General features: G+C 44.6%; 1 protein-coding gene across 2 annotated transcripts in view; it reads left to right on the top strand.

The window, feature by feature from the left end:
* dvl1a (dishevelled segment polarity protein 1a) overlaps positions 1-16905 on the top strand; it is a 53391-nt gene that overhangs the window by 20793 nt on the left and 15693 nt on the right. For both annotated transcript variants that reach the window (XM_029622218.2, XM_029622219.2), the window contains exons 4-12: positions 3672-3790; positions 10110-10248; positions 11572-11665; positions 11779-11848; positions 13551-13690; positions 14751-14827; positions 15256-15323; positions 15519-15596; positions 15749-15883. In XM_029622218.2, coding sequence (XP_029478078.1) covers positions 3672-3790; positions 10110-10248; positions 11572-11665; positions 11779-11848; positions 13551-13690; positions 14751-14827; positions 15256-15323; positions 15519-15596; positions 15749-15883 — 920 coding nt within the window. The remainder of the gene's footprint in view (positions 1-3671; positions 3791-10109; positions 10249-11571; positions 11666-11778; positions 11849-13550; positions 13691-14750; positions 14828-15255; positions 15324-15518; positions 15597-15748; positions 15884-16905) is intronic.

Here is a 16905-nt window from a genome sequence, read left to right as displayed (position 1 = left end):
ATCATAAATGCACTTATTGATGAAGCTGGTGACTAAGGTGGTATACTCCTCAATGCCATTGGATGAATCCCAGAACATATTCCAGTCTGTGCTAGCAAAAGAGTCCTGTAGCTTAGCATCTGCGTCATCTGACCACTTCCGAATTGAGCGGGTCACTGGTACTTCCTGCTTTAGTTTTTGCTTGTAAGCAGGAATCAGGAGGATAGAATTATGGTCAGATTTACCAAATGGAGGGCAAGAGAGAGCTTTGAATGCATCTCTGTGTGTGGAGTAAAGGTGGTCTACAGTTTTTCCCCTCTGGTTGCACATGTGACATGCTGGTACAAATGAGGTACCAAGTTTGCCTGCATTAAAGTCCCCGGCCACTAGGAGCACCGCTTCTGGATGAGCATTTTCTTGTTTGCTTATGGCCTTATACAGCTCGTTAAGTGTGGTCTTACTGCCATCATCGGTTTGTGGTGGTAAGTAGACGGCTACGAATAATATAGATAACAACTCTCTTGATAGATAGTGTGGTCTACAGCTTATCATGAGGTATTCTACCTCAGGCGAGCAATACCTCGATGACTTCTTTAATATTAGACATCGCGCACCAGCAGTTATTAACAAATAGACACACACCCCCGTCCCTCGTCTTACCGGACGTAGCTGCTTTGTCCTGCCGATGCACCGAGAAGCCAGCCAGCTCTATATTATCCGTGTCGTCGTTTAGCCACATGTCGGTGAAACATAAGATATTACAGTTTTAATGTCCTGTTGGTAGGATAATCTTAAATCGTAGATCGTCCTGTTTGTTTTCCAATGATTGCACGTTGGCCAAAAATAAGGAGTGTAGTGGTGGTTTACCTCTCGTCGGTGAATACATCTTTTCTTCACGGGATTTGTGCATTTTCTCGACAAAACAGTATATCCTTCGCGTTGGACTCATTAAAGAAAAATCTTCATCCAGTTCGAGGTGAGTAATCGCTGTTCTGATGTCCAGAAGCTCTTTTTGGTCATAAGAGACAGTAGCAGCAACATTATGTCCAAAATTAGTTGGTTAGGGGCCCGTGAAACGGCAGTCATCCCCTCCAGCGCCATTATAATCTGAGGAGCTGAGGATGATGTTATTAAAGAGTTTAAGTATAGCCAATTGGAATTTGTGGTCTGTATATTTGATCATTTCATTGAGGATACCATCAACCCCACAGGCCTTTTTGGGTTGGAGGTTTGTATTTTGTCCTGTAGTTTATTCAATGTAATTGGAGAATCCAGTTGGTTATGTTAGTCTTTAATAGTTGATTCTAAGATTTGTATTTGATCATGTATATTTTTTGCTGTTTGTTCTTTGTTATATAGCCAACAAGATTGGAGAAGTGGTTTATTCATACATTTCCGTTTTGGATAGATAACTCTTCATGTTGTTGTTTGTTTAGAGTTTTCCAGTTTTCCCAAAAGAGGTTAGATTCTATGGATTCTTCAATTACATTGAGCTGATTTCTGACGTGCTGTTCCTTCTTTTTCCGTAGTGTATTTATGTATTGTTTTAGTGATTCACCATAGTTAAGGCTCAGGTTTTCTGGGTCTCTGTTTTTGGTTGGACAGGTTTCTCAATTTCTTTCTTAGGTTTTTGCATTCTTCATCAAACCATTTGTCATTGTTGTTCATTTTCTTAGGTTGTCTGCTTGAAATGTTTAGATTTGATTTGGAAGCTGAGGGGTCAAATATACTGTTTAGGTTTTCTACTGCTAAGTTTACACCTTCACTATTCCAGTGAAACATTTTGTCCAGAAAATTGAATTTGTTGTTGCCTAATTGTTTTTTGGTAGATTTCCACACTACTTTCCTTCCATCGATAGCATTTCTTAATATTATTCAGCTCCTTTGGTTTTGATGCCTCATGATTGAGCACAGCTCTGTTCAAGTAGTGTGATTTTGCTGTGATCAGATAGGGGTGTCAGTGGACTGACTGTGAACGCTCTGAGAGACTCTGGGTTGAGGTCAGTGATAAAGTAGTCTACAGTACTACTGCCAAGAGATGAGCTATAGGTGTACCTACCAAAGGAGTCCCCTCGAAGCCTACTATTGACTATGTACATACACACATGTACACACATGTCCGACAGAGTACAGGAGATGCGACCCATTTTTGTTGGTTATGTTGTTGTAGTTGTGTCTAGGGGGAATATGGGGGAAGGAATGCTGTCACCTCCAGATAGGCGTTTGTCCCTCCTGTGTACCGAGGTTGTTAAGTTCTTGTCCAGTTCTGGCATTTAGGTTGCCGCAGACTTGTCCCTGGGCCGGGAAATTGTTGATCTCCTCTTCTAGGATGGAGAATTGTCATCGTTAAAGTATGGGGTTTGGGTATGGGTGGGCAGAAAGGGCATAGGTCTGATATGGGGAAGCCTATATAGGGTGGGGCCGGGGTTTGCTTGGGGTGGTGTTAGTTGGTTGGGGTGTGGCTGGTGATAATGTGGCCTGGGTGTAGGTCCTCTTGGTGTGGGATCTCCCGGTGCAGGTCCTTCAGGACGTGGTCTTGTAGGTCTTACTGGTCTGGGTGGGGTGTCTGTTGTTCTGTTGCTCCTGTGTGGGGTGCTGGGAGAGAGAGTGGTGACTATCCTCGTCTGCAGGACAGTTTGAAGAGGTGTGATCAGACTCACTCAGGATGGGGGAGTTGTCACAGACAGAGAGCTTTTCCTGCTGGGCTCTCTCTCTGATCCCGTATTCTGAGTTTCCACCCTGGGCCAAAACCCTCTCTCTTGACATAGGGGCAGTGTGCTCTCATAGCGCTGTGCCATGCCAGGGGATGGTCTGTGTTAATATAGCACTGTGTCATGCCAGGGGATGGTCTGTGTTAATACAGCACTGTGCCATGCCAGAGGATGTCTGTGTGGAAAATGAAGTTGCTTACGTTCCCCTCCTTGTAGCAGTCAGCAAACAGTGTCTCTGGATTGTCCTTGAGGAGCTTTTTTTGTACTTATTCTGTGCAGTGTTATTTTTAATATCCATGGGGTTCTGTATTGTAATGACCGCAGGACAGAAATAAGCTATTGGGGCTTCAAAGGCCTCTGCATTTGGGTGGGTGGGGCTGGTAATCTCACACAGGATCAGCCAACACAGGCGATCAGACAGGTGTCTCTTACCCTGCTGCCCTGAGGCTAAAGCCTCTCACCCCCTCTGATAGAATAACCTGCCGTCTAGCATATCCCCTCCAGCCCCGTACTGCACATGTCTCAGCTCAGCCCACACCTGCTCTACCCGTCCACCATGCACACACACACACACACACACACACACACACACACACACACACACACACACACACACACACACACACACACACACACACACACACACACACACACACACCTCCACACCTCCACAGGCACCATCTGGGCTTTCAATGGCCCTCCTCATTAGTATCAAACAGCTTTGGACAGAAAGCATCCATCTCCTCTCAGGGTATCTGGTCATTAATGACACTTAGTGAAACACATACCACACACACACAATAACACATCATTTCAGATGAATCCCTGTGAGGTTCTCCTCACTGTACAGATAATGCCAGACAGAGGTGCATTGAACTTGGGACAATGCAAGAGATTTGGAGACATGGTATGGAATTATGAAGGTGTTTTGTGTGTGTTTCATTGTTATCCAAATAAACTCTTTAAATGTGTGTATTTCAGTGCCAACGCAGTAAGCAGTCGGGATGGCCTGGACACGGAGACGGGTACAGAGTCCCTCCTGAGCCACCGTAGGGAGAGGGAGAGAGAACGCGCACGGAGGAGAGCACGAGAGACTGAAAGTGAGGAACAATACACACATGATTGGGCAAACTACCGAAGTACAGTACATGTGGTACGGTAACACCAATAACACAAATCACAACATTATTACACAGCATTGTATCAATATACCAATCTGGTAACATTGTTCACTCGTATCCTAAAAGGGTGGAGAGTAAACCATATCTGAAACAAATCAGAGGGTTCACAGAGGGCAGAATAGTGTGAGAACAATAACAACATAGATCTTTTGGTGGCAGGTAAGTGGGATACTGTGACCAGGATTGCTTGTGGCGCTGTCTGTTTTTCCCAGCAACCTATCTTGTGTTACCTAAGTGGGACTCAGGTTCATGGTCAGAGGCTATTTTCCACCTGATGGTTTAACCTCAGGATCTATGGGAGTGTGTTGATCTCATGACACTGCTTGATGTATAGCTAGCTGCCTCTTGGTTATCGTGGAGATATGAAACCAGCATTGTATGTTTTTCCTATTGGGAAAGTACTGCCGTTTGTATTCAAAGAAACTCTTTATTGTTGGCTATTTTATCCTTACTGCGTGTACACATGTCATAAACAATGGACATGGTAAACTGTCAGTAAACTCACAAGACAATTGGTTCAGAATAAGTCATTCAGTATGTATTTGGTTCAGAATAAGTCATTCAGTATGTGTTTGGTTCAGAATAAGTCATTCAGTATGTATTTGGTTCAGAATAAGTCATTCAGTATGTATTTGGTTCAGAATAAGTCATTCAGTATGTATTTGGTTCAGAATAAGTCATTCAGTATGTATTTGGTTCAGAATAAGTCATACAGTATGTATTTGGTTCAGAATAAGTCATTCAGTATGTATTTGGTTCAGAATAAGTCATTCAGTATGTATTTGGTTCAGAATAAGTCATTCGGTATGTATTTGGTTCAGAATAAGTCATTCAGTATGTAGATTTGGTACAATTTCATAAATGCAGATATATACTTTTTTTGACATGGTGGGATCTTGTTGTGTCTGTAAAATTAATTATGCACGAAATGGTGGTGGAAATGTCTTTATGCTCAAATATTGCTATTCTAGCCTTTATGCGCAAATAAACTTGGAGTCACGCGATGACGATGACATGTGTGGTCCTCCCACTACAACTCGGGAAACCATGCAGTGTATTAGGCTACAGATGAAATAAGTGGTGAAAGTGCACAATGATGAGCTTGATGCCCCTTTCAATAAATACAGAGGGTCTTATTCTGGTGACATGATGATTGATGCTTGACTGCTTTTTGACAAATGTAAATATTCTCTCTCTTATCTATAATAATGTCATACTATCATACCCCACTGAATCTGCCAGCTGTTGGCTAGAGTGCACGTGCGTAGACCAGAGTAGACACATTATCTATTTTACCCAACAGTTTCTGTGACAAAACTATCAGTAGAGTGGAAAATGTGATGGAAACACATTGAACTTTCAATTTTTATTTGGTCCATGAAAACTTAAGGGAAAAAGTACATTTTGTGCACTAATCCACAACAAGTCCATTTGGTGGAAACACAACTATTGGAAAATGCATATGTTTTCTTTATGTAGATTTTAGAATCTTCACGTGAAAATCTGTCGCCAATTGGATGGAAACCTAGCTACTGCCATGGACATGTTTTGGCACGGCGCTCAGTCGAGAGTTCTAAGAAGGTTACTTGAAAAGGAGGAAGGCTTCGTCTCTGTATCCTCCTTCAGGGGCATTCCTCTCATCACACCACCCTGTTTGTCAGAGAGTAACTAAGCACATGACATATCTACACTCTTTCTACAATTCATTTGTGCAGTGTGTTGCTTTAAGAAGTACAAGGTGTGTTTAGCAGCAAAGTGTGACAAAACAATGAAAAGATTTAAGATGGCCGTTTGGACAATTGATACATTATGAGCGAGCCTGATTCTTCCAATGATTATAGTCACTCATTCTTCCAACCTTATTCGTGTTTATACAATACTCCTGGATCTGGTTAGACAGGGTGACGATATGGGTGTCTATATTTTCCATTCAACATAAGGTGAAGGACTTCCTCTCTACTGTAAAGCGTCAGCTTCCAGTCCCTGCTGTCCCTCTGTTTCTCCTCTATCCATGCCCACAGCAGATAGAGCCAGACACCGTCCTTTATCTCATCACTCCATCTCTTCCCCCATTGATCTGCTGTTCACAACGAGAGTCTGGTTGTGTGGGTCCTGCAGCTCCAGGCTCATTAACCAAATAGTCATTCATTTATGTGGCTTAATTAGGAGGAGCATGATAACACATCAGGCTGGTCGGTGCTGTAGGGAAGCGAGAGCACAACTCAGGAGCATCTGTGTGTGTTTGTGTACGTGTGTGTGTGTGTGTGTATCTGTTGTCCTACGGGGAGGCAAACTACAGAACTGGAATCATGTAACCTGACTCTTCTCCTCTCACTACAGCCTTTGTTTTTATAGTCAGTCTCTTAAGTTCTGATTTGAGAAACAGAAAATAGGGCCCTGTGTCCTCTAGAAATATCAGCTGGTCGTAGCCCCTATGTTGATGGAGTAGTAATCTCTCTCTCCCCTCACCCCCTACCTCCCTCCCCTCACCCCCTACCTTCCTACCTCCCTCCCCTCACCCCCTACCTCCCTCCCCTCACCCCCTACCTACCTCCCTCCCTCACCCCCTACCTCCCTCCCCTCCCTACATTTGGTTTCCCTGCCAGCCAGCCTGCCTGCTAGTTAGTTAGTGCTAATTAAATGAGTGTCAGGGAACAGGGCATGTCCCTCTTGGTGAACACACTGCTTAATGGATCATAAAAGCTGCCCTACACTGCTCAATATAGTCCAATTCAATTAGGCTTTATTTGTTCAGGGCTCTTTATACAATGCCATGGTGGCCACTCTATCTGTGTCCTCGACTGAGAGACTCACGCCCATGCAGCACTGTGTAAGTTATCCTGCCTGGCCCTGCAGCGGTAGAATAGCAGGAATTCCCCTCTTTCCTTTAAGTGCCACTGTGTGAATGGCGTGAACAGAGCAGGGTGAATCAAAGTGTTTTAACCGAGGTTAACATATCCCTTGTTCTCTCGTTTCTGGCTGTAGGTATGTGAGAATGAATGGATGAATAATGCAGTGTTTGACAGGTAGAGGAGTGGACATAGCTATAGGGCCCGCAGGATACTGTGGATGTATGTGGGAGGATCTGTTCAGGGGTTTTAGCTCTGCTACCGGCACTGCTAGAGGGGGGGGGGTAGAATGTGAACTGACGTCCATGACTGTCTGCCTGGGTATATCACGCAGGCAGTGTATTGATTCTGGAATAGTCTTACTATTTACATTTACATTTACATTTAAGTCATTTAGCAGATATATATTATATATATAGATATATATATATATATTCACTGTATAATAGCCTAATCAAAATGTAGACTACATTAATGCAGAATATTTCTGTTCAATAAGAAAAGTAATGGAGGTCAAATGATAAATTCCTATATTTTTTATATACTTGGAACCTAGTGTTTTGCGTCATTTTTTGTTTGGAACATTTGCTATTATTCGAAGTGCATTGTGATGCAGGCTTTGGCGTTAATGACCTTATAGCCCAATCACCTGTGGAGGTCAGAGATACGCTTGTGCATAATATCAAATCCCTTCACTTGCTGGGCTCTCTCTACACGCTGTGGAATGCATTTCTCTGATAGGTCAAAGAGGGATTATCAAACATTCTATAGTCGCGCGCCATGGGATGGGAGTGCTGGGTAAAAATGTTGTGCTCTACCAATTTCTTCAGTTTCTCAGTGTGTCGCAAGAGAGCACTGTCTCTCTCATCTGACTCTCCCGCGTTTGAGGTAAAGCAATCTAATTTACTCATGGAATCGCTGTGTAGGGTCGTTTGTAGTCCACTAGCTGTTAAATTATAGATACATGTGATGTAATTAAATAATAGCATTCGTTTTTATTTTAGGTTAATGCAGGTTATTGTGAGTCTCACCTATTCAGCAATACATTGAAAGGCTATCTAGGCAATTTTATATGTTTGCAATACTAGTAAAGTAATGCATTCTACTATATATGGCTGAACGTGGAAGGAACTATTAATTGTCTTTCAGCTGCAGAAGAAAATATAGACAGGCTACTGTTTATGCTTAAGGGAGCGTTGTCTTCCTGCTGTGGACTCTACCTTCGATTGAAGAGGTTGCCACATTTATTCATGCAATAAGGACATGTGTTTTTTGGAGAACCTAATGTATTCGTTTTCTCCAGTCATAATTCTTTATTACTTATCAATTATAGCCTACTTAATCACCTTATAATACCGTAGGCTAATACCTTAGTTTGAGCCGACGGATAATTACTTCATGGCTCAAAAAGAATAATGAAATTAGAATCTCCAAATCCAATCTGACTAATGGAGGATAAAAGTCAGCTTTGACCCGAAAGGTGTTATAGTTTACAGCACAATATCCCAAAACAGAATGGGTTTGATTTTTTAATACATATTTTGTATTATTGTTTGTCGAGTATTGTAGCAGGTAAATCATGTGTAGGCCTACCACAGTACCCAGGACTGTAAGAGTCAGACATTTGCAGAATTAGAATAAGTCAAGGTATACCTGAGAAAAATATTCTCAACTCACAGTACCATTCTCCACGTTTACTCTTTTCTTTTGCTCTTTTTTCACCGCCTTTGTTGTAGTTGAGGACTGGAGTCTGCCAGCAGCCTGTCATTGGGCAGAGATCCTGATCCCTCTCAAAGGGGTCGAGAGAGAGCAGCACAGGGACAGACCACTACACAGACACCAGGCAGTCTGAGTTTTGCACCTGAGACAAAACTGCTGTTTAGTTGTGTGTGTTGTGTCTGTTTAGTTGTGTGTGTGTGTGTGTTGTGTCTGTTTAGTTGTGTGTGTGTTGTGTCTGTTTAGTTGTGTGTGTGTGTGTGTGTTGTGTCTGTTTAGTTGTGTGTGTGTGTGTGTTGTGTCTGTTTAGTTGTGTGTGTGTGTGTGTGTGTGTTGTGTCTGTTTAGTTGTGTGTGTGTGTGTTGTGTCTGTTTAGTTGTGTGTGTGTGTGTGTGTGTGTGTGTGTGTATCCTGGGAGGAGGAGGATTGTACAGCTCTTTTGAGAGTCAGAGAGTATGTGTTTGCACCCTTTGGGGTCGGTCAGTAATGGGCACCACCACACTATTGGAATGTTTTGGTCGCTCGCGGAGAACGCAGGGTCAGTCACGCCCTCGGCGCTTTGCCAGAACCTTACAGCCAATCCGCTGTCACCCTGCTGAGACAGGACCCCGCCTCTGCCACTGTACGTATGGGTGTGGGGGAGAAGTGTTGTGAATTTGGGACACAGATGTTATTGTTTTGGTTGACCACTGTCTCTTATTAGAACATGGATAAAACATGAATTGAAGCCTATCATAATGGTATCATAATCATGTCACGATACACTGACTGGACAATTGTGTACTAGTGTGTACTAGTGAATCCTCTGTGTACCAGTGAATCCTCTGTGTACCAGTGAATCCTCTGTGTACCAGTGAATCCTCTGTGTACCAGTGAATCCTCTGTGTACTAGTGAATCCTCTGTGTACTAGTGTGTACTAGTGAATCCTCTGTGTACCAGTGAATCCTCTGTGTACCAGTGAATCCTCTGTGTGCCAGTGAATCCTCTGTGTACTAGTGAATCTGTGTACTAGTGAATCCTCTGTGTACTAGTGAATCCTCTGTGTACCAGTGAATCCTCTGTGTACCAGTGAATCCTCTGTGTACCAGTGAATCCTCTGTGTAATAGTGAACCCGTAGTAAAAGGCCTCCTTGGCCCAGTTTAAATACATTTTAGCAGACACTTAACCAGAGTGACTTAAGGGAGCAGTTCGGGTTGTGCCTTGCTCAAGGGCACATCCACAGGTTTTTCACGTAGTCGTCTCAGGGATTCGAACCAAAGACATTTCAGTTACTGGCCCGACACTCTTAACGGCTAATCTACCTGCAGTCTCAATTTGTTTCTGATATCCTCTTGGGTTGATGACATTTCAAGCTTTTTCAGAAGCCAAGTGCACTGGTTGGTAATCTCTCACCTCTTTCTCTTTCTCTGGTGCTTTCCACACTGGCCTTTCACCTCTTCTAAATCCTTTTCTTGATTTCCCATTAGATGTCCTGATCCTGTCAATACTAAAATCTCCTCTTGGTGGTTTTCCTAAAACGTTGGGAAATGTTTCTCTCATCGTTTTTCATATAATCTCTCCAACTCTTTCAGCTCTGAGTTGTCCTCCACAGTATTATGTCATGATCTGAACTTGTATCAAAGTGTTGATATCTTACCTGTGGTTGTTGTTGTGTGGTTCTCTCCTCCCCAGTCCCTCGTATCAATGGCCACTCTAAGTCGGAGCGCACAGCGAGGGACTCTGCCATGGGCTACGACAGCGCCTCAGTGATGAGCAGTGAACTGGAGTCCAGCTCTTTCGTTGACAGTGAGGAGGATGAGGACGCCAGCCGGTAGATGGTCTTTCTCTCTCTCCCTCTATCTGTCCTTTCTCTAATTTCCCTCTTTTCATCAGTGGTTCTTCACTGAAATCAACAAATCCCCCCACTTTCCATGCTCCAGGGGAGCTGCCCTGCGGCTGACCCTGATGTGCTGTTCCCCAGTCGTGTGTGTTGTGTGGTGGGGCTGACCCTGATGTGCTGTTCCCCAGTCGTGTGTGTTGTGTGGTGGGGCTGACCCTGTGCTGTTCCCCAGTCGTGTGTGTTGTGTGGTGGGGCTGACCCTGATGTGCTGTTCCCCAGTCGTGTGTGTTGTGTGGTGGGGCTGACCCTGATGTGCTGTTCCCCAGTCGTGTGTGTTGTGCGGTGGGGCTGACCCTGTGCTGTTCCCCAGTCGTGTGTGTTGTGTGGTGGGGCTGACCCTGTGCTGTTCCCCAGTCGTGTGTGTTGTGTGGTGGGGCTGACCCTGTGCTGTTCCCCAGTCGTGTGTGTTGTGTGGTGGGGCTGACCCTGTGCTGTTCCCCAGTCGTGTGTGTTGTGTGGTGGGGCTGACCCTGTGCTGTTCCCCAGTCGTGTGTGTTGTGCGGTGGGGCTGACCCTGTGCTGTTCCCCAGTCGTGTGTGTTGTGTGGTGGGGCTGACCCTGATGTGCTGTTCCCCAGTCGTGTGTGTTGTGTGGTGGGGCTGACCCTGTGCTGTTCCCCAGTCGTGTGTGTTGTGTGGTGGGGCTGACCCTGTGCTGTTCCCCAGTCATGTGTGTTGTGTGGTGGGGCTGACCCTGATGTGCTGTTCCCCAGTCGTGTGTGTTGTGTGGTGGGGCTGACCCTGTGCTGTTCCCCAGTCGTGTGTGTTGTGTGGTGGGGCTGACCCTGTGCTGTTCCCCAGTCGTGTGTGTTGTGTGGTGGGGCTGACCCTGATGTGCTGTTCCCCAGTCGTGTGTGTTGTGTGGTGGGGCTGACCCTGTGCTGTTCCCCAGTCGTGTGTGTTGTGTGGTGGGGCTGACCCTGTGCTGTTCCCCAGTCGTGTGTGTTGTGTGGTGGGGCTGACCCTGTGCTGTTCCCCAGTCGTGTGTGTTGTGTGGTGGGGCTGACCCTGTACTGTTCCCCAGTCGTGTGTGTTGTGTGGTGGGGCTGACCCTGTGCTGTTCCCCAGTCGTGTGTGTTGTGTGGTGGGGCTGACCCTGTGCTGTTCCCCAGTCGTGTGTGTTGTGTGGTGGGGCTGACCCTGTACTGTTCCCCAGTCGTGTGGGCTGGGTACTGTGACAGAAAAAGGCACCACATTTCCATTGTCTCTGTATAATGGACCATTAAAGATGACATTGTATTGTATTGTGTCTCAGACTCAGCAGCTCCACAGAGCAGAGCTCGTCTTCTCAGCTAATGCGCAGACACAAACGCCGCCGACGGAGGCACAAAGTGGCCAAAATAGACCGGGTGAGCTCCCCTTAAACACTGGACTGTTGCACATACTTGTATGTGAGTGGGGGAACAAGAACGGTTGTGAGTATGTGTCTGACACACTAAGTTTCTCCCTCTCTCTTTTCCAGTCTTCGTCCTTCAGCAGCATCACAGATTCCACTATGAGCCTCAACATCATCACTGTCACACTCAACATGGGTAAGGACTTACTCATTTTCTTTCATTTATGCCTTTCTTTGTACACAAATATTTTTTATACAAATATCATCAGTGTACTCGGTCTTTAAACCCCATAAAGTCTTTAAACTACAGTGCCTTGGGAAAGTATTCAGACCCCTTTACTTTTTCCACATTTTGTTACGTTACAGCCTTATTCTAAAATGTTTTAAATAAATACGAATCCTCAGAAATCTACACGCAATACCCCATAATGACAAAGCGAAAACAGGTTTTTAGAAAAACAAACAGAAATACCATATTTACGTAAGTATTCAGACCCTTTGCTATGAGACTCGAAATTGAGCTCCAGTGCATCCTGTTTCCATTGATCATCCTTGAGATGTTTCTACAACTTGATTGGAGTCCACCTGTGGTAAATTCAATTGATTTGAGAGGATTCGGAAAGGCACACCCCTGTCTATATAAGGTCCCACTATTGACAGTGCATGTCAGAGCAAAATCTAAGCCATGCGGTTGAAGGAATTGTCCGTTTAGCTCCAAGACAGAATTGTGTCGAGGCACAGATCTGGGGATGGGTACCAAAAACTGTCTGCAGCATTGAAGATCCCCAAGAACACAGTGGCCTCCATCATTCTTAAGTGGAAGAAGTTTGGAACCACCAAGACTCATCCTAGAGCTGGCCGCCCGGCCAAACTGATCAATCGGGGGAGAATGGCCTTGGCAGGGAGGTACCAATAACCCAATGGTCAGTCTGACAGAGCTCTAGAGTTCCTCTGTGGAGATGAGAGAACAACCATCTTTGCAGCACTCCACCAATCAGGCCTTAATGGTAGAGTGGCTAGACGGAACCCACTGCTCAGTAAAAGGCACATGACAGTCCACTTGGAGTTTGCCAAAATCCACCTAAAGACTCTCAGACCATGAGAAACAAGATTCTCTGGTCTGATGAAACAAAAATTGAACTTTGCGTCACGTCTGGAGGAAACCTGGAACCACCCCTACGGTGAAGCATGGTGGTGGCAGCATCAGGGTGTGGGGATATTTTTCAGTGGCAGGGATTGGGAGACTAGTCAGAATTGAGGCAAAGATGAACAGAGCAAAGTACCAAGAGATCCTTGATGAAAACCTGCTCCAGAGCACTCAGGACCTCAGACTGGGGCGACGGGTCACCTTCCAACAGGACAACAACCCTAAGCACACAGCCAAGACAATGCAGGAGTGACTTCGGGACCAGTCTCTGAATGTCCTTGAGTGGCCCAGCCAGAGCCCTGGGCTTGAACCTGATCGAACATCTCTGGAGAGACCTGAAAATAGCTGTGCAGCGACACTCCCCATCCAACCAGACAGAGCATGAGAGAATCTACAGAGAAGAATGGGAGAAACTTCCCAAATATAGGTGTGCCAAGCTTGTAGCGTCACACCCAAGAAGACTCGAGGCTGTAAACACTGCCAAAGGTGCTTCAAGAAATTAGTAAGTAAAGGGTCTGAATACTTATGTAAATGTGATATTTGTAATAAATTATTAACCATTTTAAAAATTCTGTTTTTGGTTTGTCATTATGGGGTATTGTGTGTAGATTAATGAGGGGGGAAAAACAATTTAATCAATTTTAGAATAAGGCTGTAACCTAACAAAATGTTGAAAAAGTCAAGGGGTCTGTATACTTTCCGAAGGCACTGTACATGAGACTGACCTCCTCTCTCCCCCTCTCTCTTACAGAGAAGTATAACTTCCTGGGTATCAGTATTGTGGGGCAGAGTAACGACCGGGGGGACGGCGGGATCTACATCGGCTCCATCATGAAGGGAGGAGCTGTGGCTGCAGACGGCAGGATAGAACCTGGAGATATGCTCCTACAGGTATATGACACTAACACCCACTACAAATGAGCCGTAGGTTCATTTTCTAGGAAGTATTATAAGCTTAAAGTATATTTTGTGTTCTTTATGAGTTATTTTTTTGGTTCTATTTTTATGGTCCGTTGAGGGAAAGCAAATGTGCACAAATGTCCAGTGAGCAAATTGCTTTGTGATTATTATAGCATTGCCAGTGATGATCGGATTCTGTGTTTCAAACAATGTTTATGTTAATGAGTTCTAACAATAAGGTAAAGGGGAAACTGGAACCTATGACCTATTGAACCTATGACCTATTGAACCTATGACCTATTGAAACTATGACCTATTGAAACTATGACCTATTGAACCTATGACCTATTGAACCTATGACCTATTGAACCTATGACCTATTGAAACTATGACCTATTGAAACTATGACCTATTGAACCTATGACCTATTGAAACTATGACCTATTGAAACTCTGACGTATTGAAACTATGACCTATTGGAACTATGACCTATTGGAACTATGACCTATTGGAACTATGACCTATTGGAACTATGACCTATTGGAACTATGACCTATTGAAACTATGACCTATTGGAATTATGACCTATTGAAACTCTGACCTGTTTACAAACAACTCTAATGGTCCTCGTCACCTTCCTTCCTGTAGCCCTCTATCCTACATGTTGCCTCTCCTTTTCCTTCCTGTTGTTTGTTCTCTTTGATGTCTGTATGGTTGGACTCAGACTAACCTCTCTGGCCACGCCTCCTCTTGTACACACAGTGGCTAGTTATTGTCGATCCAGCATGTCTCTTTAACAACATGTATTGTCGATCAGCATGTCTCTTTTCAACCCATACACACAGCATAACGCTGCGCAGGATTTATTAGCTTTTATGTGCGTCTGAACGCCTTACAACAGTGCCTGGAGATGAACTTGTAGAGAACTGATTTCAGTCGCAGAGTCCTAAATCATTTTGTGTTTCTTTATCCACTTATCCGTTTTCTCCAAATACTTGTTCATTTCAAAGACATGATCCGTGAAAGTGTACGTTAACGTTGTGATCCTCAGGTGAACGATGTGAACTTTGAGAACATGAGCAACGATGACGCTGTGAGGATCCTGAGAGAGATCGTCTCCAAAACAGGGTAAGAACAGGACTGTGTTACAGTGCAGGATTGTTAGCGATAACCCAGAAAACATTTCAAGGGATGTTAAACTGTTGCATGTGAAGATGATCAGAGGTCAGGACAGACAGACAAAGGCCATGGCTATTGGGTAAATACAGGATTTAAAAGATGAGCGATGGTAAGACTGGAGTACATTAGGGTTGTATTAACATATCAGCGATATGCTGACTGGTTAGATTGGATAAACAGTGGGTTTGCATTTCAAGCAGCTTCTGCATTGTTGACTGTTGTATAATACAGACTAATATTTCTCCCCATAATCCTTCTAGTTCAACCAAACGTGACTTCTTTTTTCCTAGCGTTTCCTCTTGTGCTTTTAACTGCACAGGAGCTTTGGAAGTGAGTCGAAGGTTTTGTAACTGACGGTCTCCCCATGTGTTCTCCAGTCCTATTAGTCTTACTGTGGCCAAGTGTTGGGACCCGTCTCCGCGAAGCTACTTCACCATCCCCCGGGGTAAGACACTTACCGATGTTCCACCAACAACAGGTTATTGCCACTTACAAACAGGGCTCTCAAACTCTTCTGGAAACTCGCTTTTTAAAACCTTTTGAGAAACAAATTGGATGTGCTTGTAACTTATAGCAGAAGTTTGAGCACAAACTATCAAACTTACAGTAGATGATGGAGATTGTGTGTGTGTGTGTCCAGCTGAGCCAGTGAGGCCCATCGACCCTGCTGCCTGGATCTCCCACACAACGGCCCTGACCGGACCCTACCCACACTACGGTATGACCACACTATCACTACAGTCACACACACAAACTACTGCAATCACTAGACATAGCTGCACTCTCACAGTCCTAGAAAGGCCACATACTGAACATTTTGTCAGTCACTGTCTGTGAATGTGCTGTGTCTCAACCGCCTCTCCCCTTCAGAATTTGACGACTTGCCGCTATCTGCGAGTAAGACGGACATGGCAACCATCGTCAAGGTGATGCAGCTACCTGACTCTGGTCTGGAGATCCGGGACAGGATGTGGTTGAAGATCACCATCACCAACGCTGTTATCGGTGAGAGGGAGGGCACGCTGACTACTAATAATACTGTATTATTAATACATTTAAAAAATCAGTAAAATAGCGCCGGAAGAAATGGCAGCAGTTTTTCGGGCGCCCAAGGAATTGTGCTAATATGTGGGGGGTTTTCACGTTATTTGTAACTTATTTTGTACATAATGATCACTCACCTCGGATTAGACAAAGAGCTTCTGATATCAGGACCGATCACTCATCGGATTAGACAAAGAGCTTCTGGATATCAGGACAAAAAAATAGTTTCTGGACATCAGGACAGTGATCACTCACCTCGGATTAGACAAAGAGCTTCTGGATATCAGGACAGCGATCACTCACCTCGGATTAGACAAAGAGCTTCTGGATATCAGGACAGCGATCACTCACCTCGGATTAGACTAAGAGTTTCTGGATATCAGGACAGCGATCACTCACCTCGGATTAGACTAAGAGTTTCTGGATATCAGGACAGTGATCACTCACCTCGGATTAGACTAAGAGTTTCTGGATATCAGGACAGCGATCACTCACCTCGGATTAGACAAAGGGCTTCTGGATATCAGGACAGCGATCACTCACCTCGGATTAGACAAAGAGCTTCTGGATATCAGGACAGCGATCACTCACCTCGGATTAGACTAAGAGTTTCTGGATATCAGGACAGCGATCACTCACCTCGGATTAGACTAAGAGTTTCTGGATATCAGGACAGTGATCACTCACCTCGGATTAGACTAAGAGTTTCTGGATATCAGGACAGCGATCACTCACCTCGGATTAGACTAAGGGCTTCTGGATATCAGGACAGCGATCACTCACCTCGGATTAGACTAACTAAGGGCTAAGAGTTTCTGGATATCAGGACAGCGATCACTCACCTCGGATTAGACTAAGAGTTTCTGGATATCAGTTTCTGGATATCAGGACAGTGATCACTCACCTCGGATTAGACTAAGAGTTTCTGGATATCAGGACAGCGATCACTCACCTCGGATTAGACTAAGAGTTTCTGGATATCA

Source organism: Oncorhynchus nerka, linkage group LG20, assembly GCF_034236695.1.
Source record: "Oncorhynchus nerka isolate Pitt River linkage group LG20, Oner_Uvic_2.0, whole genome shotgun sequence".
Classification (NCBI taxonomy): domain Eukaryota; kingdom Metazoa; phylum Chordata; class Actinopteri; order Salmoniformes; family Salmonidae; genus Oncorhynchus; species Oncorhynchus nerka.
Note: the sequence above shows the minus strand (reverse complement) of the source record. Positions and strands in the feature narration are given on the sequence as shown.